The sequence below is a fragment of the Syngnathoides biaculeatus genome, chromosome 10 (genome assembly GCF_019802595.1).
Source record: "Syngnathoides biaculeatus isolate LvHL_M chromosome 10, ASM1980259v1, whole genome shotgun sequence".
Classification (NCBI taxonomy): domain Eukaryota; kingdom Metazoa; phylum Chordata; class Actinopteri; order Syngnathiformes; family Syngnathidae; genus Syngnathoides; species Syngnathoides biaculeatus.
The window spans coordinates 29,961,149-29,982,217 of NC_084649.1; the positions used below are offsets into that span (position 1 = coordinate 29,961,149).

Below are 21,069 nucleotides of genomic sequence, written 5' to 3' on the forward strand. Positions count from 1 at the left end.
AAACTTCAGCTGCAGAATTGAGTGTATTTACCTCTTGTACAGGTGAGAAATTTGCTGTTTTTTCTGCGTTTTTGCCAAAATGCTGGCTCGTTGTGTTGCTGGATTTTGCTTCAATACTTGGGAGGATGGATTCAGTCTTCACATGTTTCCGAAAGACCTGATATGTCGTGAAAAATAGATTGCACAGCCTGGAACAATACATTAAGCAGACGAACAAGATGCAGGGGAAGAGTAATGGGAAGGGGTCGCGAATTGATCAAAAATAAATTACTTACTGGTGTTGTGGAGAAAAAAGGTCACATTTCACGTGACTGCCCTAAAAACAAAACACCCACCACTACATGACTAGAGCAGCCATCTTCCCATAAAAAAATGTTACAACTCATGCTCCCAATTTGCCCCAATCGATTTTTGAGAAGGACTGGGCTTAATTCCCTCTCTGACAAGAAATATAGAAGTAAAAAGAAAAAAGCAATTACTGGGAGGACAGTTGAATGTCTGACAAAATAGAAACCCAGCACTCTATTATTACACCTGAGATATTCCAAACAAACCTCCCACAAGAACAGGACATCTCTTGCTGCAAACAGCTAGAGACATGATTGAACAACCACAAAATGAAATAGGAAGTGACTCACTGCATGTGACTATGTAGTATAAGATACTATAAACTTATAACAGCACACAAAAGACAAAATCATGATTAATTATCTGTACTCAGATAGTATATCAGTCATGGTGGCAGGAACAAGACTGACTGATAAACTAAATGCATTACACAAGGAATGGACACCACCACAAAGATCATTGTGCAAACAAACAGGAATGGAAGAGTTTGTATAGGTAGCATGAAATGTTTCTGATTGGACAGAAAAAGAACCAGATTTGTACTGGGACGACTGAACTCTACAGAAAACCACCTTATTAGACAGTGTTAAACAATCTGAGACCAGATGCTGCTGTATTCACAGTGGGATCACAATCTACACAGACAATACTGAAAAAATAGAGGAATAGTGACAACCACAGGGAAATCAGTGACACATGCAGAGCTACTACAAAATTTGCTCATAGCAGTTCAATTACCAAAAGAAACATATCAAATACAGACAAAGTATCATTAGGAAATGCATTTGCAGATAAAACAGCAAAAGAAGTAGTAGTCAAAACCTTGATGGGATTAGTTGACCATGTAACAAATTAAGACATATTTTCAGATGATGTGTTAAACAAAAAGCAACAACAAAGCTTACCAGCAGAACTAAAATGTAGAAGAATAAAGGTGCTACATTACAAAATGGGATTCATGTCAGCACAGATACAAAACCTATTCTAGCAAAAAATCATTTTAAGTGGGTGGCAATATTGAGACACGGGAAGTCTCATGTCTCAAGAGGGGGTAGGCCTGGTACAAGGCCATTACACAACCCATAGATTTAACTTGTATGCAAAAAATTTTTGGCGGCCTTGTTTGACCTGTGCTCGACATAATCCACAGGGTGCGTCCAAAATGTGGTCAGTTCCCTCAGACTATATATCCATTTCAGAAAATACACATGGACTTCATTGAACTAAACAAAAGTGAGGGAAAACAATACTGTTTAGTCATGCTCTTTCAAAATGGGTAGAAATATTCCTAATTAAACAACCTGATGCACAAACAGTGGCTAAACCATTACACAAAGACATCATACCAATTGAACACATTTTGTAAACAAAGTGGTCGACAAAATAGGATTCTGTCCACATTAACTTGAAACACCACTGTTCTTCGCATCCATAAAGTGAGAGAATGAACAGTACAATTAAGAACAGACTGGAGAAATGCATGGAAGAAAAACAGACCATGGACATAATGGATAGATTGAGTCAAACTATACATACATCACAAGCATGACAGGTCTCATTCCATTCAAAACACTGTTTGGGAGACCATATAAATTACCAAAATTTTCCACACAGTGAGAGATAGATGAATAATAAAGAAAAAAAAAAAGTCACACAAGTGGGTAGGTCCCTTTCAGGGGTTAACAACCCCAAACAGCTTTAAAAATAGCAAAAAGGAATACTTGAGTTAATTTGTCGATTCTAAGAACTTGATTGATTTTGAAACCATTGTTAATACTAAAAACGAATTTGTTTTTATTGGCCACTTGTAAAATAGCTGTTCTCATTCCCACTACCAAGCTAGCTGTAGTCCGGTTACACAGGGGGTAGAAGTATTTAGAACCCTTCCGTCTCAACCCGGTGAAGAAAACAACCTGACAGGTATTTAGGGGAGTGAGACTGCTATCATAATGGCGACTAAACAGTTAAATGTTGCTGTTAGGTGTTGGATGAAAACGCTGTTATTTTTTTTTTTTTGTTTGACTGGTACCTGTGGGCACCTCCCAAGGTCCCAGAAAAACAAATGGACATGCAAAAAAACTGAATTCGAGTTCATTAAAATGACACGGCAGATGCGTAAATGTAAAACCACATTCTTGTGACAATAACCAGGCCATGAGAGGTGCAAGTGTGACAATATGTGTACCTGTGAATGGATCTAGGGCTGATGTCTTCCAAAAATCCTCAATTCCCCGTGTAGATTTGTGCAGGTCACAAACTACAATAACCTGCCTTTGAAACAGTTTTGAGGTCAACGGGAGTGACTGCTCATTTTAACATTAATTTAGATGTAGGAAAATAGTTTCAAATCGCAAGAGGCATTTCCGGACAAAATATTAATTGGCTCCTTATAGTAAAACAAGCAGCAAAAACTTGTTCAAAAGATTGTGTCGTCTGCATGGGTACACAAAATACCAGTGCTATTACCTGATAATGAAAGATAATAGATAATAAAAAAAAAAAAGGCGGGGGGGGATTCTGTGTATCCATGAACTTCTTTTGAAAAACAAAAAAACATTGTTTTCTAATGACGTGTCACCAGGAAATTTCACATGCATCAAATTGATAGGAACTGGAAAGAAATTGGGAAATTTATCAGTATTGATGTGTAAAACCATTTTCTTGCCATTGTCACAGTGGTGTGGCGGTAACAGTATTTTGACTTTATGTCGGATACCCTTCCAGATGCAACCCCTCTGCCTCTAATCGGAGCGAGAGCTGGAGCATATTTCAGCTAACTTTGGGCAAGCAGACTTCACCCCGAACTGGTCGCCAGCCAGTCGCAGGGCAGATATCGACACCATCACTGAGCTGAGCGGGAATCGATCCCACAGTGCTTGCCCGTGTGTACCACTACACCATCAGAATGAATTTTTTTTTTAACAAGTAACAGTGTTTTAATAACTATTATTTCCATTTGTCTATTCATCCTATGGCTGTACACACAGCTTTACCTGAACACTGGCATAGATTGAGGACTAGCTGAATGACATGGACAAAATAGCAGAAAGAAACACGTGGATACACCTTACACATTATAAAAAGGTCATCTCAGCTGAGTCACCCAAAGGGAAAGGTGAGCAGAGTCCAGCATAATTTATAGCATCTAAAAATACCTGAAGGCTGGTGAAGATTTAAAAGACACCTGACTCATTTAGGGGTGACTTCGTCGACATGACTTCAAAATGGCTAAATAGTATGATAGCATGTTGGGCTGCAACGGTTATAGCCGTACTGACATTTTTGTTCATATGGTACGTTTTGGGCAACTGTAAAGCTAACATAAACACATCATAATAGAACCGATTATTATATTGAGTCAACTATCCCTACCACAAATAAAGAGGCGCAACCTCATTTCAAATAACATTGATAAACAACTATGCGGCAGTCACCGAGGCATGAGGGGAGGACTCCATGTGTGCCTGCCAATGAATCAGTTGAGCACTATTTTAATTCCTTGGCTGAGTCTAATTGAACACACAAACAAATTGAACACACAAACAAAGAGACTCTAGAAGGAATAAGGTATAAATCAAATAAATGGTATCTGATAAATAATGTACAAGACTCTAGGTAGAACACCCTGGTGGGGGATGAAGGTAACGGATGGACCCTCTCCTGGGGAAAATCATGTTATTCTCGGCATCACAAACACCTAATGACCTTGATAAAGACAGAAATAGGCCTTATAATACAGGTAAATTTAAAGGGCCACTGTCATGAAATGCATGATTTTTAGTATGTTATTAATGAAAAAAAACGGCAACTGACATGGACCCATGCATTTTTTTCCCACGACAAAACATGATTTTGACGTATACAGCTTTTTGTAACTCCCGCCATGAAAATCCTTTGAAAGTATCCGCCCCCTTAGGCTTTTAAACTTTGCTACATTTCAGGCTTTAAACTGCTAAAGATATAAAATTTCAAAGATATAAAATTACATTTTTTGCCACGAATCGACAAGTGGGACACAATAGTGAAGTGGAATGAAATTTATTGGATATTTTATACTTTTTTAACAGATAAAAACCTGAAAAATGGGGTGTGCAATATTATTCGCCCTCTTTAGTTTGACTCACTCCAGAAGTTCAGTCAGGATCTATCAATAATCGATTGTTGATTGATGATGATAAATAGAATGGACCTGTGTGTAATCAAGTCTCTGTATAAATGCACCGGCTCTGTGATAGTCTCAGGATTATGTTTCAAGTGCAGAGAGCATCATAAAGACCAAAGAACATATGCAGGTCCTAGATACTCTTGTGGTGAAGTTTAAAGCCGGATTTGGATACAAAAAGACTTCCAAAGCTTGAAACATTTCAAGGAGCACTGTGCAAGCAATCATATTGAAATGGAAGGAGTATCAGACCACTACAAGTCTACTAAGACCCGGCCGTCCCTCTAAATTTTCACCTCGAACAAGGAAAAAAACTGATCAGAGATGCAGGTATGAGGCCCATGATCACTCTGGATGAACTGCAGAGATCGACAGCTGAGGTGGGAGACTCTGTCCATAGGACAACAATCAGTCGTACACTGCACAAATCTGGCCTTTATGGAAGAGTGGCAATAAGAAAGCCATTTTTCAAAGATATCCATTATAAATCTTGTTTAAAGTTTGTCACAAGCCACCTGGGAGACATACCAAACGTGGAAGAAGGTACTCTGGTAGTATGAAACCAAAATCGAACTTTTTGGCCACAATGCAAAACGATATGTTTCGCGTAAAAGCAACACAGTTCATCACCCTGAACACACCATCCCCACTGTCAAACATGGTGAGGGCAGCCTTATAGTGTGGGACTGCTTTTCTTCAGCAGGGACAGGGAAGATGAATGGAGCCAAAGACAGGACCATTCTGGAAGAAAACCTGTCGGAGTCTGCAAAAGACCTGAGACTGAGACGGAAATTAATCTTTCAACAGGACAATGATCCAAAACAAAGCGAAATCTACAATGGAATGGTTCACAAATAAACGTATCCAGGTGTTGGAATGGCAAAGTCTAAGTCCAGACCTGAAACCATTCGGGAAACTGTGGGCAGAACTGAAGACTGCTGTTCACAAACGCTCTCCATCCAACCTCACTGAGCTTGAGCTGTTTTACAAGGAAGAATGAGCAAGAATTTCACTCTCTCGATGTGCAAAACTCACACACCCCAAGCAACTTCCAGCTGTAAGTGCAGCAAAAGGTGGCGCTACAAAGTATTAATGCAAGGGGGCTGAATAATATTGTACACCCCACTTTTCAGGTTTTTATTTAAAAAAGTTTGAAATATCCAATAAATTCTGTTCCATTTCACGAATGTGTCTCACTTGTTGTTGATTCTTGACAAAAAAATATTAATCTTATATTATGTTTATGTTTGAAGCCTGAAACGTGGCGAAAGTTTGAAAAGTTCAAGGGGGCGGATACTTTCACAAGACACTGTAACCCCCATATAAGAAACGTTGACAAAATCAACTACATACATTACAATGTACAGAAACTAGGTCACTATATGGAAGCAGGCTTTATTGCCATAAGAGAACAACTAGCCGCAACGTCACTCATGGCGTTCCAGAACAGCATCGCGGTCGACATGCTCCTGGCCAAGAAGGGTGGCGTTTGCTCAATGTTCGGTATCCAGTGTTGTACATATATTCCAAATAACACAGCACCTGTTGGGTCACTCACAAGGGCCATTCAAGGCCTCCGCACCCTGAACCACAAGATAAAGGAGTACTCTGGCGTGAACACATCAGCTTGGTCTGAGTGGTGGGAAAAAAAAATTGGCAAATCTAAAAACTCTGTGTTCTCTGTCCTAGTTTCTATAGCTGTGTTTGCAGCTATTCTTACATTGTGTGGATGTTGTTGTAAATTCTGGCAGCACAGCGGTTACAGAGCTTGCCTCACATTCTAAGGGCCGAGGTTCGTATGCCAGTCCTGCCTGTGTGGAGTTTGCAGGTTCTCCCAGTGCCTGGTTGGGTTTTCTCTGGGCACTGCGGTTTCTTCCCAAATCCCAAACACATGCATGGTAGGTTAACTGAACATTAATTGCCTGTAGGTGTGAATGTGAGTGTGAATGCTTGTTTGTTTATACAGTATGTGGTGTGCAATTGACTGAACAGTTCAGGGTATACACTGCCTCCTCCCCGAGAATAGCTGGGAAAAGTTCCAGCACTCTCATGCCCCTTGTGGGGATAACCAGATCAGAAAATGGATGGATGGATTAAAATTCCGATTAGACCTTTTCAGCTAGATACAGTGCCATGAAAAAGTATTCACCTCCTTCATGATGTTTTTGCATATCTATCACACACAAAGGTTTCACATCAAACTATTTTTAATATCACTCAGAGACAACCCACGGAAACACAAAATGCAGTTTTCAAATAATTCAATTTATTTAGGCACAAAAAATACTAACCTTTCCAACCCTCTGTGAAAAAGTGATTGCTTCCTCTTAAATCAAGAAATCACACACACACAACACACAACCCTAACCCTTCCCAGGAGTGGACGACCATCTAAAATTACTCCAAAAGTGCAACGACGGCTCATCCAGGAAGTCACAAAAGAACCTCCAACAACATCTAAAGACCTGCAGGCCTCACTGGTTGGACTCTACCACAAGAAAGATAGTGGCCCAAAATGGCACCCAGGGGACAGTTTCCAGGAAAAAAAAAAAACACTGCAAAGATTACAAAGGCTTTTCTCATATTTGCCAAAAAACATCTTCATGACCCTCAAGACTTTTGACTTGACTCAATCATTAGATGGTTACATACAAATGTTGAACAACGATCTTGACTGAAACAGCAATAGCACCAAACCTTCAGACATCCAGTTTTTGGGCAAAAGGCTCCAACACCCCAATTGCTTTCAGAATATAATTACTGCTGCCACTTTATCAACTTGGTGAAAATCCCAAGAAACCACAAAATCCATGCATTCATGTTACATGAAATCTTATGCAGTAATCTAAATTTAGAGATGGTAACTTCCTCCAATATTATAAAGTTATAACAAAATCCTCCATGATAATTGCATAAAAAGGGTGAGTCAAAATCAAACATATGAACTCAATGTACAGAAAAAAAAAAAACACACGCTAATTTGCATGAGCTTTGGCATTGTCCAGTACACCCATACACCACTTCCAGTTACACAGAAACTTTCCTCAGCTTTGAGGTGAGAACATGCAATAACTAACCAAGAATAACAGATGTGATAGGACAGAAAAGGGAATGACAGAATGTGTGAAAATGAGGAAGCTTGTGCTCCTGTCGAGTAGTCCGGTGGAATTCTTTTTTAGTGAAATAACACCTGAAAGAACCTCTGTTGATTTGTTAGTATAATCTATGTTGTGATTCCAGCAAATGATTAAACTCTATAGTGTTTCTATTATTAGTGAATGAACACCATATCACATCCATGTTTGTCGGATTTGTTTAGCAGACATATCGAGGCAGATCGATGGAAGGTCAATATGGACCACACTCTAGACAATTTTTGATGCTCCAAGTGAAATCTAAACCACAATGAATTTTAACATTTTTGAAGAAAAAAGGTATATAATGTGATACGAACTTAAGTTCCCAATGTTAATTTTAGAATATATATGGAATGAGAGAATATGTAAGGATAAAGCAGTGTATTCTCACCCAGGTCCACTGAATCTGTATGCGGTCGGTAAGAGAAAGAGATGCCTTTGTACACCTGATCCAACAACTTCTCTTTCACCTGTGTGATGGTGTCACAATCCAGCACTTTTGAGGGTAGTGGCTGGCAGTCATTGATTCCTCCACCCTGGACCAGTACATTAAGTGTCTACAAAAACAGAAAAAAATAAGGATAAAAATTGCTCAAACACTTCTGCCTCCTGGAACATTTCTAAAGACGTGCATGTTGAGGTAACCTTAAATAGAATCATGAAGTAGGATCATTCCTGCTCACCAAGGTCTTGTACTCCACGTCCTCTCTTAGCAAGCGGTTGTCATTGAGTGTGTATTTGGCCTTGCCAGTTACAGCATCAACTGGTCCTTTATCCACCTGGTGCTTGATTGCCCTGAAAAGCATGTAAAGGCACTCCCCTGCTGAGTCCTGTAAAAACAAAGACACACTTTACTTTTCATTCCTTCAATCAAAAACCTAATGAACTATAATGTAATGAATCCCACCTGCTTTGCTTAGTGTGAAGCTAATGCTTACTATTTTTATGTAAATTAACAATCAACAGTTGGAAAGGCAAATAGATGACTGGCTCTAATGAGATCATGGAGATTTACTTTTTTTTACCTGCGAAATATATATATTTTAAATGTAAAATAATCCAGTTCCAATCCCGACTCCACCTGTGTGGAGTTTGTGTGTTCTCCCAGTGCCTGGATGGGTTTTCTCGAGGGACGCCGGTTTTCTCCCACATCCCAAAAACACCTATGGCACATTAATTGAAAACGCTAAATTGCCCATAGGTGTAAATGTGAGTGTGAATGGTTGTAATTGTGAATTGTTGTGTGCTCTGCAATTGGCCGGCAACCAGTTCAGGGTGTACCCTGCCTCCTGCCCAAAGAGGGCTGGGCCAGGCTCCAGCACTCCTGCAACCCTTGTGAGGATAAGCAGCTCAGAAAGGGGACTGATGTATGGATAATACAGGATCAGTGTTGGGAAAGTTCATTTTCTATGCAAACTAGTTCAAAGTTCAGTTAATTGTTCAAAAAATAAATTAGTTCAGTTCATCTTTGAACAAGATCACCTGTCCAAAATCTAGTCTAGTCTAATCATAGTTTTTTTTTTCTTCCTCCCATGCTGGGAGGAAGCTGGAAAATAGCTGACGAGCTATTACCCTCAAAATACTACCATATACAGTGAAGAAAATATGTGTTTGAACACCCTGCTTTATTGCAAGTTCTCTCACTTAGAAATCATGGAGGGGTCTGAAATTTTCATCCTTGGTGCATGTCTACTGTGAGAGAAAGAATCCAAAAAGAAAAATCCAGAGCTCACAATGTATGATTTTTTTATAGATTTATTTGTGTGATACAGCTGCAAATAAGTATTTGAACACCTGTCTACCAGCTAAAATTCTGACCCTCAAAGACCTGTTAGTCCACCTTTAAAAGTCCACATCCACTCCACGTATTATCCTGAATTAGATGCACCTGTGTGAGGTTGTTAGCTGCATAAAGACACCTGTCCACCCCATACAATCAGTCAGACTCAAACTTGTAACATGGCCAAGACCAAAGAGCTGTCCAAAGACACCAGAGACCAAATCTTACAACTCCACATAGCTGGAAAGGGCTACGGAGAAATTGCCAAGCAGCTTGGTGAAAAAAAGGTCCGCTGTTGGAGCAATCATTAGAAAATGGAAGAAGCTAAACATGACTGTCAATCTCAATCAGAATATAGCCCCATGCAAGATATCACCTCGTGGGGTCTCAGTGATCCTTACAAAAGTGAGGAATCAGCCCAGGACTACACGACAGGACTTGGTCAATGACCTGAAAAGAGCTGGGACCACCGTTTCCAAGGTGACTGTTGGTAATACACTAAGACGTCGTGGTTTGAAATCATGCATGGCACCAAAGGTTCCCCTGCTTAAACCAGTGCATGTCAAGGCCCGTCTTGAGTTTGCCAATGACCATTTGGATGATACAAAGGAGTTATGGGAGAAAGCTTTGGGGTGATATGAGACCAAAATGGAACTTTTTGGTCATAATTCCACCAACTGTGTTTGGAGGAACACGAAAGATGAGTTCCATCCCAAGAACACCATGCCTACTGTGAAGCAGGGAGGTAGTAGTATCATGGTTTGGGGGTGTTTTTCTACAAATGGGACAGGACGAATGCACTGCATTCAGGAGAGGATGACCGCAGCCATGTATTGTGAGATTTTGGGGATCAACCTCTTTCCCTCAGTCAGAGCATTAAAGATGGGTCGTGGCTGGATCCTTCAACATGACAATGACCTGAAGCACACAGCCAGGAAAACTAAGGAGTGGCTCCGTAAGAAGCGTATCAAGGTTCTGGCGTGGCCTAGGCAGTCTCCAGACCTAAACCCAACAGAAAATCTTTGGGAGCTGAAACCCGTGTTTCTCAGTGACATCCCAGAAACCTGTCTGATCTATAGAGGATCTGTGTGGAGAAGTGGTCGAAAATCCCTCCTGCAGTGTGTGCAAACCTGATGAACAACTACAGGACCTCTGTAATTGCAAAGAAAGGCTACTGTCCCAAACATTAACATTGGTTTTCTCAGGTGTTCAAATACTTATTTGGCTCTGTATCACAAAAATAAATGGCTAAAAAAAAATATATATATATCATACATTGTGATTTCTGGATTTTTCTTTTTAGATTATCTCTCTCACAGTGGCCATGCACCTACGATGAAAATGTCAGACCCCTCCATGATTTCTAATTGGGAGAACTTGCAATATAGCAGGGTGTTTAAATACCTTTTTTCTTCATTGTAAATTCCTTGTTGTTTACAACCATTCAGTCCAGTAGACAGCTTTCCTTCCATAGTCTCAAAAACATGAGGAAATTTGTGTTGCCTGAACATTTTTTTTTTTAATGACTAGTCTAAAAAAATCATTTCATGTCATATCATCATATCATTTCTCCATCCATCCATTTTCTTAGCTGCTTCTACTCACGAGGGTCGCATGAGTGCTGGAGCCTATCCCAGCTGTCAACGGGCAGGAGGCAGGGTACACCTTGAACTGGTTGGCACCCAATCGCATTGCACATCAATAAAAACAGCCGCACTCACAATCTCACCTACGGGCAAATTTTAGAATGTCCAATTAATGTTGCATATTTTTGTGATGAAACCAGAGTGCCCGGAGAAAACCCATGCATGGGGAGAACTCCACACAGGCGGGGCCAGGATTGAACCTGGGACCTTAGATCTGTGAGGACAAAGCTTTATAGCCGCGCCACCGTCGCACCTCATGAGCGGACAGGGTTTTAACTAAAGGATTCTGAAAAAGTAATAACTTTCCCAGTAATCCATTTTTAAAACTTGTATTACAAAACGCAATAACACACATTCATACAGTGTCCCTGAATACACCTCATGCATGCAGCTGCCTCTGTCCTGCCAAGTTTCCTTCTGAAGCATGAAATAGGAAATACATATCCAAAAGAGTGTGTTCAAGTTAATTGTTTTCCCTCTATAATGTACAGTGGTACCTCAGTTTTTGAACGTCTCTGTTTTCGTACAGATCGTTTTCTGAATGAAAATTTCGAGATTATTTTGCTCTGGTTTTCGAACGAAAATGGGTATTCAAATGCCCTGACCAGCTGACCCACGACAATTTGTTATGAATTCGAACACACCCCCGAACAAAAAATCGGAAAAGATGTGATGCGTGCAATGCAACCAGTTGACCCAGACACTCCTTTGCACGTGGATGTGTCCCAGTAGTGACTTTTTTTCTTCCTATTGAGCAATATTACCCTCTGTAATTGCAAAAAAAGGCTACTATACCAAATATTAACATTGGTTTTCTCAGGTGTTCAAATACTTATTTGCAGCTGTATCATACAAATAAATCATTAAAAAAAAATCATACATTGTGATTTCTGGATTTTTCTTTTTAGATTATCTCTCTCAAAGTGGACATGCACCAACGATGAAAATTTCAGACCTCTCCATGATTTCTAAGTGGGAGAACTAGTAATATAGTAGAGTGTTGAAATACTTATTTTCTTCACTGTAAATCACGCAGGAGGAAAAGTCGATGCCAGGCCAGAAGCCAGAGAATTACGCTTCTTTTATGTGGTATTGCTAGCGGTGATTGTAAGATCAAGCCGCTGCTAGTGTACCATTCTGAGAATCCTGTGCATTCAATCAGAACAACATTATGAAGCGTACATTGCCTGTTATGTGGAGGTCCAACTCCAAGGCTTGGCTGACCCGGCAATTTTTTACCGAGTGGGTGCATGAGGTGCTTGCCCTGACCGTGAAGGCCTATTTGGAGGAGAAAACCCTGCCCTTACGCTGCCTTCTGCTTATGGACAATGCGCGCAGGTTTGGAGGATGATTTAGCAGATTAATTTGAATTCATCAAAGTCAAGTTTCTTCCTCCAAACACGACGCCCTTGATTTAGCCCACGGACTAGCAAGTCATCGCCAATTTCAAGAATTTGTATTCAAAAGTATTGTTCCAAAGATGCTTCGAGGTGATGAGTGACACCCAGTTAAGCCTTCATGATTTTTGGAAAAATCATTTCAACATTTACTACTGCATCATCATCGTCGAAAAAGCTTGGAGCAAGGTGACACATAGGACCATGAACTCTGCATGGAAGAAATTGTGGCCCAAATGTGACTTTGAAGGTCTTGCAGCTGTTGCAGGGCCTTAAACAGCTGCTGATGGCGACATGGGGTCTTCACAGGATTGTGAACTCATCCATGAAATTGTGACAATTGGGCAAAATCTCAGTTTGGCGATGAACACCGATGATGTTGAGGACCTGCTGGAGGAGAATCGTGTTGAGCTCACTACTGAGGAACTCCTACACCTTCAGGAGGAGCAGAAGAAGACGTTGGAGGAGGAGATGTCGTCTGATGAGGCTCAAGGCAGTAAAGATGTCTCAAGTGCAGATATAAAAGCTATCTGCACCAAACGACATCCATAATTTTGTCGAACTTCATCACCCTAACAAAGCAGAATGTTGCAGAACACTGCAAAATTTCAATCACGTTGTTATGAACTTCTTCAGAAAGGTGCTCGAAAGATGGCACAAACAGTCTACATTAGATTCGTTCTTTGTTAAAAAGACATTTGACTCTTGTTCCATTAACCTTACCTCTAGTTGTAAGTTACATTTTTTGAATGTCACTTCCTGTGCAAATAAAAAACAATTTGTCTGGTTTTTCTCCCCCTCATTATTGCTCGTTTTGTTAATAAAAAAAAAAGGTTTACAAGGCAGGGATGGGGCCGAGTCGCTAAAGATACAGCAATGCACTCCCAGCCTAGCATACTCTACTACTAAAGCATAAATTTTAAGCAAAAAATATATTTCTTAAATGATTTAATTATATAAGTATTTACACTATACATAGAGGCCCCACAGCTAAGTGGTGAGAGCATTGGTTTGGTAAACCAGGGGGTCGTGATTTTTTATCTCACTGGGGCCTCTACTCCCCAAGAGGGGTTGCATCAGGAAGGGCATCCAGCGTAAAAACTGTGGAAAACAAATATAACCGTTCATCTGAGATGTCATCCTGTGGCGACCCCTAACGGGACAACCCGAAAGAAGCTACTAAATTTAAACTACATGTATTTGTATGTAGTTTATTGTTAGGAAAAGCTAAACAAATGCTTTAAAATTTTTTTTTAGGCTTGGAACACATTATTTCTATTGTAATGGCAAAACGCGCTTTGGATTTTGAACGTTTCGCTTTTCAACCGGCCTTCTGGAATGGATTGTGGTCGAGAACCGAGGCACCACTTTATACATAGCAACACATAGTGACAAAAAAATTTTTGCAGATTTTAATCAGAAAAACTGAAATACCATGCAGGTATAAGTATTCAGATGCTTTCCTCAGTATTTAGTAGAAGGAGGCGTTTGCGCTAATGTATATAATATACATATACAGTGAAGAAAATAGGTATTTGAACAGCCTGCTATATTGTAAGTTCTCCAATTTAGCAATCTTGGAAGGGTCTGAAATTTTCATCGTAGGTGCATGTCAACTCTGTGAGATAATCTAAAAAGGAAAATCCAGAAATCACAATGTATGATTTTTTTTAACGATTTATTTGTGTGATACAGCTGCAAATAAGTATTTGAATACCCAAGAAAATCAATGTTAATATTTGGTACAGTAGACTTTGTTTGCAATTACAGAGGTCAAACGTTTCCTGTAGTTGCTCCAACAGTGGAGCTTTTTTCACCAAGCTGCTAGGTAATTTCTCCATAGCCCTTTCCAGCTGTGTGGAGTTGTACAATTTTGTCTCTGGTGTCTTGTCACAGCTCTTTGATCATGGCCATGTGACAAGTTTGAGTCGTATGGGGTGGACAGATGTCTTTATGCAGCTAATGACCTCACACAGGTGCATCAGATTTAAGATAATACATGGAGCGGAGGTGACAATTAAAGACGGACTAACAGGTCTTTGAGGGTCAGAATTCTATCTGATAGACAGGTGTTCAAATACTTATATGTAGCTGTATCACACAAATAAATCGTTAAAAAAAATCATACATTGTGAATTCTGGATTTTTCTTTTTAGGTTCTCTCTCTCTCACAGTGGACACGCACCTACGATGAAAATTTCTGACCCCTCCATGATTTTTAAGTGGGAGAACTTGGAATATAGCACGATGTTCAAATACTTATTTTCTTCACTGTAGTATATAATATAGCAAAGTCTTTTTGGGAATGATGCAACGAGTTTTTTACAACTGGGTTTAAGGATCTTGTCATTCCTCCTTGCAGATCCTTGCCAGTTTTCTTAGGTTGGTTTGTGAACATTGGTGGACAGGCATTTTCAGGTCTCAATTGGCCTTGACAGGCCTCTGGCTGGGCCATTCAGGAACTGTCAAAGAGCTGTTCTGAAGCTCCATCCTTATTTTAGCTGTCTGCTTAAACTCATTGTCTTATTGGAAGGTGAAACTTTGTCCCAGTCTGAAATCCTGAGCGCTCTAGAAAGGGTTTTAGTTTGGTCGCATTCATCTTTCCTATGTATATAACCAGTTGTCCTATTCCGGCACCTGATGCTGCCGCCAACATGCTTCACTGTCGGGACTGTGACAAAATCAGCTTGATTAGCCAAGTAGGTAACAACACATAAGGAATTTTTCTCCGGTAGTAACCTAACCTAACCAAACTGACTAACTCCTAACGCGTTCCAGCCCAAGTACGCTATACATGTTAAGTGCAAACAACAACAGATATTCAATTGACAAGGAACTTTTTTTCTCTTCTAAGGACTCACAGCTGTGCAAAGTTGTGCAAGGATGCAGAGCTGTCGAGCATTTAGAGCAGTTTTAATGCCCATTTGAGCGATAGTCTAGTCCAATAAGAATTGTGGAAAGGGTGTCAAGACTTCCTGGATTGTATGTAGTTTAAAGGGATGAGTTGTGTAGTCTATCATAAATAACATATCGTATCGTATAGAGTATATAATATTAATACTGACTGGCCCAACAGGGTGTGACAACTACAACTTGAGGCAGAAAACCGGCAGCATGTTGCAGTTTAATTGTAATAAATTAATTTCATAAATTAATTGCAGGAAGGAAGAAAGTGTGAGACGAAAGGAACTGTGGTACTGCATGCGCAAGTCCGGTGTGACGGAGAAGTATGTTAGAATAGTACATGGCATGTATGAAGACCGCAAAACAGCGGTGAGACGTGCCGTAGGTGTGTCAGAAGAATTTAAGGTGAAGGTGGGACTGCATCAGGGATCCGCCCTGAGCGCCTTCCTATTTGTGGTAGTAATGAGAGATGAGGTTAGAGTGGATTCCCCTTGGACCATGATGTTCGCAGATGATGTTGTGATCTACAGTGAAAGCAGGGAGCAGGTAGCAGGTGGAGGAACAGTTCGAAAGATGGAGACACACACTGGAAAGGAGAGGAATGAAGATTAGCCAAAGTAAAACAGAGTATATGTGCATGAATGGGAGAGGTAGTGTGGGAAGACTGAAGCTCCAGGGAGAAGAGATGGCAAGGGTGGATGACTTCATATACTTGAGGTTAACAATACAGAGCAAAGGAGAGTGTTGTAAGGAAGTGAGAAATGGGTCCAAGCAGGGTGGAACAGTTGGCGGAAGGTGTCTGGTGTTCTATGTGACAGAAGAGTCTCCGCTAGGATGAAGGGCAAAGGCTATAAAACAGTGGTGAGGCCGGCCATGACATACGGATTAGAAACGATGCCACTGAAGAAACAACAGGAAGCAGAACTTGAGGTAGCAGAAATGAAGATGTTGAGGTTCTCACTCGGAATGAGTAGGTTGGATATGATTAGAAATTAGCTCATTAGAGGGACAGCCAAAGTTGGATGTTTTGGAGACAGGTTCGAGAGAACAGACTTCGATTGTTTGGACATGTCCAGAGGTGAGAGAGTGAGTATATTGGTGGAAGGGTGCTGAGGATGGATCTGCCAGGCAAAAGAGCGAGAGGAAGACCAAAGAAAAGGTTGATGGATGTTGTGAGGGAGGAAATGAAGACTGTGGGTGTTAGTGAGGAGGATGCACGAGATAGGCTTAGATGGAAAAAGATGACACGCTGTGGCGACCCCTGATCAGGACAAGTTGAAAGGAAAAGAAGAAGAAGAAAAAGAAGAAGAAAAAGAAGAAGAAGAAGAAAGTAGCTGTTGGAATACCTGCTAGTTTTGGTTTATGTTGATCGGTAGCGCCTACCCGATGGAAGGAGCTAGAAGAGTTCTTGGCCAGTATGTGGTGCGTCCAATCGGATCCTACCTCCTCTTGTTGTAGTTCGGGTGGCGTGCAAGTCCTAAAGGGTGGTGCCGACAATCCATTCAACGGTTTTGATTGTCTATTGCCATCAAAGTTTGTCCTTTTTTGTGGCCAGACTGTGATGGTACTAATTCGATGACTGCTGTGTAGAACTGTCTCAGGAGCTCTTGTGGCAGGCAGTGCAACCTCAGAAGCTGCGGGAAATACATTTGCTGGGCTTTTTTGAAGATGAAGTTCTCTCTCTCTGATCACTTCTCAATCACTACTTAAAACCTACATACAGGTAAGTACTTAAGTCTGCAAAGCGTTTGGTAAAATCAGGTAAAAAGTGGACCAATGAGGCAAAATTAGAACTTCAAAGCTGCTTTGACTGCACAGACTGGAGTGTCTTTGAAAATTCAGCGAGCAGCCTGGATGAATTCACTGATATTGTTACCGCATATGTCAGTTCCTTTGAGGAGGTGTGTGTAGCAACAAAAACATTTTGCACATTCAGTAACAACAAGCCGTGGTTTACAGACAGACTCAGACAACTCCGCCGGGCTAAAGAGGCCGCAAATCGTAGTGGGGATAGGGCCCTCTACAATCACACTAGAAAGCATCTCGCTCAAGAAATTAACATAGCAAAGAGGAATTATGCAGCAAAAGTTGAAAAACATATTGGTACTAATGACTCCAAATTAGTCTGGCACAGATTACAATAGCTCACTAATTGCATGCAGCCCTATGAGGACACAAACCAGTGCAATCTGTAGGCCAGTCCCAAGCCCGGATAAATGCAGAGAGTTGCATCAGGAAAGGGGATCTGGCGTAAAACTGTGCCAAACAAATATGAGCATTCATCTAAAGAATCTCATACCAGATCAGTCATGGCCTGGGTTAACAATGCCCGTCTGCGGCTATGTTAACTTACAGGGCGTCAGTGGAAATTCAGATACTGTGGGTCGAAGACAAAGAAGAGGAGGAAACCGTATTCGTCGGCAGAAGAAGAAGAGGAATGCACAGAGCCAATAACTGAGAGTAGGAAGTTTAGGAGCAGGGTTTAAATTACCAAGGAGTAGATGGGAAGAGAAATGGAGTAGTGGTTATTTTAAAGCAAGAGGTGGCTAAAAATGTCTTTGAGGGTTGCATCAGGAAGGGCATCCGGCGTAAAACTGTGCCAAACAAATATGAGCGGATCAGAAATTTGAAATTGAAGGTGCTATGTATAATGTGATTAGCGGCTCTGCCCCACAGGTAGGATGTGACCTAGAGTTGAAAAAGAAATTCTGGAAAGAACTATATAATGTAGTTCTGAGCATCCCTGACAGAGAGAGAGTTGTGATTGGTGCAGATTGTAATGGACATGTTGAAGGAAACAGGGGAGATTAAGAAGTAGTGGGTACGTATGGGATCCAGGAAATGAACCTTGAGGGACAAATGGTGGTGGACTTTGCAAAAAGGACAGAAATGGCAGTTGAGAACACTTTTTCCAGAATAGGCAGGAACATGGAGTGACTTACAAGAGCGGGGGTAGAAGATATTTTGTGCAGATGTATTCTGAAGGAGGTTACTGACTGGAGGGGACAGTGTAGTTTGACAGCACAGGATGGTGGTGTGTAGGATAGCTCTGGTCGTGGGTAGGAAGATTAAGAAGACAAAAGTAGAGCAGATAACTTTGTGGTAGAGGCTGAGAAAGGAAGAATGTTGTGCGGCCTTTCGGAAATCGGTGAGACAGGCTCTCGATGGACAGGGGGAGCTCCCGGAAGACTGGACTACTACAGCCAAGGTGATCAGAGAGACAGGCAGGAGAGTACTTGGTGTGTCTTCTGGTAGGAAAGGGGAGAAGGAGACTTGGTGGTGGAACCCAAAAATACAGGGAGTCATACAAGGAAATAGATTAGCGGAGAAAAAGTGGGACACTGAGAGGACTGAGAAGAGGTGAAAGGAGTACATCGAGATGTGACATAGGGCAAAGGTCGAGGTGGCAAAGGCTAAACAAGAGGCATATGAAAACATGTACACCAGGTTAGACACAAAAGAAGGAAAAAAGGCTCTCTACAGGTTGGCTAGACAGAGCGATAGAGATGGGAAGGATGTGCATCAGGTAAGGCAGATTAAGGATAGAGATGGAAATGTGTTGCCAGTAGTGTGCTAAATAGATGGAAAGAATACTTTGAGAATTTGATGAATGAAGAAAATGAGGGAGAAGGCAGAGTCGAAGAGGCAAGTGCGAAGGACCAGGAAGTGGCAATGATTAGGAAGGGGGAAGTTAGAAGGGCACTACAAAGGATGAAAAATGGAAAGGTAATTGGTCCTGATGACATACCTTTGGAGGTACGGAAGCAATTTGGAGAGGTGGCTCTGGAGATTTTGACCAATTTATTCAACACAATACTACCAGGCGAGAAGATGCCTGAAGAATGGAGGAAAAGTGTTCTAGTTCCAATTTTTAAGAACAAGGGCGATGTTCAGATCTGTGGGAACTATTGAGAAAAAAAATTGATAAGCCACACAATGAAGTTATGGGAAAGAGTAGTGGAGGCTACACTCGAGACAGAAGTAAGTTTTTGCGAGCAACAGTATGGTTTCATGCCGAGAGGCCCCGTACCTCAGTGGTTAGAGCACTGGTTTGGTAAACCAGGGGTTGTGGGTTCATATCCCACTGGGGCCTCCACTCCCTGAGAAGGGTTGTGTCAGGAAGGGCATCTGGCGTAAAAATTGTGCCAAACATATATGTGCGTTCATCTGAGATGACACGCTGTTGCGACCCCAAAAGGGACAATCCGAAAGAAACTTACTGACTCTAGTATGGTTTCATCCCTAGAAAAGAGTACCACAGATGCATTATTTGCCTTGAGGATGCTCGTGGAAAAGTACAGAGAAGGTCAGAGGGAGCTACATTGTGTCTTTGTGGATCTAGAGAAAGCCCATGACCAAAAGTGGGAACTGTGGTACTACATGCCTAAATCTGGTGTGCCGGAGAAATATTTTAGAATAGTATAGGACATGTATGAGGCCAGGAGAAATATGGTGAGGTGTGCTGTAGGTGTAACAAGAATTTAAGGTCTAAGTGGGACTGTCCCTGAGCACCTTCCTGTTTGCTGTGGTAAGGGACAGGCTAACAGGTGAGGTTAGATTGGAATCTCTTTGGACCATGATGTTCTCAGACGACATTGTGATATGCAGTGAAAGCAGGGATCCGGAGGAGGAACAATTAGAAAGATGGAGGGATGCACTGGAAAGGAGAGGAATGAAGATTAGCCGAAGTAAAACTGAATATATGTGAGTGTATGAAAAGAGTGGAGGGGGAAGAGTGAGGCTCCAGGGCTTTAGACAACAATTAGTGGGCTACCCGACAAACTGAACAACTTTTGCTGCAGATTTGAAAAGGACACTTTTACTTTACACACCCACCAAGTTGCATTGCCGACCACTTCAACATGTCCGACTCCTCCGTTTTCCATCCATGAAGGGAACTTGAGGCAGATCTTCACATAAGAAAAGACCAAAAAAGCGTCGGGCCCAGACCTCATGTCCCCATCCTGCCTCAAAGTCTGCGCAGATAAACTTGTGCCTGTCTTCACAAAGATCTTCAACAGGTCTCCCGAAACTATGTGAAGTACCAACCTGTTTCAAACAGTCCACTATCATACCAGTCCCATAAAAAGCAGAAGTCTAAGCTCTTAATCACTACAGGTCTACCTTGATATCTGTGGTCATGAAGTCCTTTGAACGCCTTGTGCTGGACTACTTCAAAAGTGTCATATGTCCCCAGCTGGACCCACTGCAGGTTGCCAATCAAGCTAACAAGTGTGCGGATGATGCCGTTAACATGGGTCTGTCTTTCATCCTTGGACGCCTCGATAGTGAGGGAACCTATGCGAGGATCCTGTTCGTGGACTTCAGCTCTGTGATTAATACCATCATTCCTGAACTCCTCCCTTCCAAGCTTCTCCAGCTCAGCATCTCGCCTGCCTCTTCAGGCAGTTCCTTCGATCTCATAATTCTGACATGCACTGTGAGGTGTAAGGTGTTAAAGAGAAAAGTATGTGGCTTTCCTAATCAAGTGTCAATCCGTTGAATCAAACACAGGTGAAGGCGTAGAACTATCTCAAGGATGATCAAAAGAAATGAAAAGCACCTGAGTTAAATATCTGAGTGTGACAGCAAAGGGCCTGACTACTTGTGGCTGTTTGATTTTTCAGTTTTTTTTTTTAACATAAATCTGCTCAAATTTTAACAAATTTATTTTTCTGTCAATATACAGTGCTGT

The 21,069-nt window shown here is 41.3% G+C and overlaps 1 protein-coding gene across 6 annotated transcripts in view; it reads right to left on the reverse strand.

The window, feature by feature from the left end:
* plxnb1b (plexin b1b) overlaps positions 1–21,069 on the reverse strand; it is a 190,650-nt gene that overhangs the window by 24,232 nt on the left and 145,349 nt on the right. For all 6 annotated transcript variants that reach the window (XR_009796996.1, XR_009796997.1, XR_009796998.1 and 3 more), the window contains exons 28-29: positions 8,331–8,477; positions 8,039–8,204 (exon numbers count right to left, since the gene is read on the reverse strand). Coding sequence is in view for 3 of the 6 variants with exons in the window: in XM_061833950.1 (XP_061689934.1) it covers positions 8,039–8,204; positions 8,331–8,477 (313 nt within the window). In the remaining 3 variants the exon portion in view is untranslated. The remainder of the gene's footprint in view (positions 1–8,038; positions 8,205–8,330; positions 8,478–21,069) is intronic.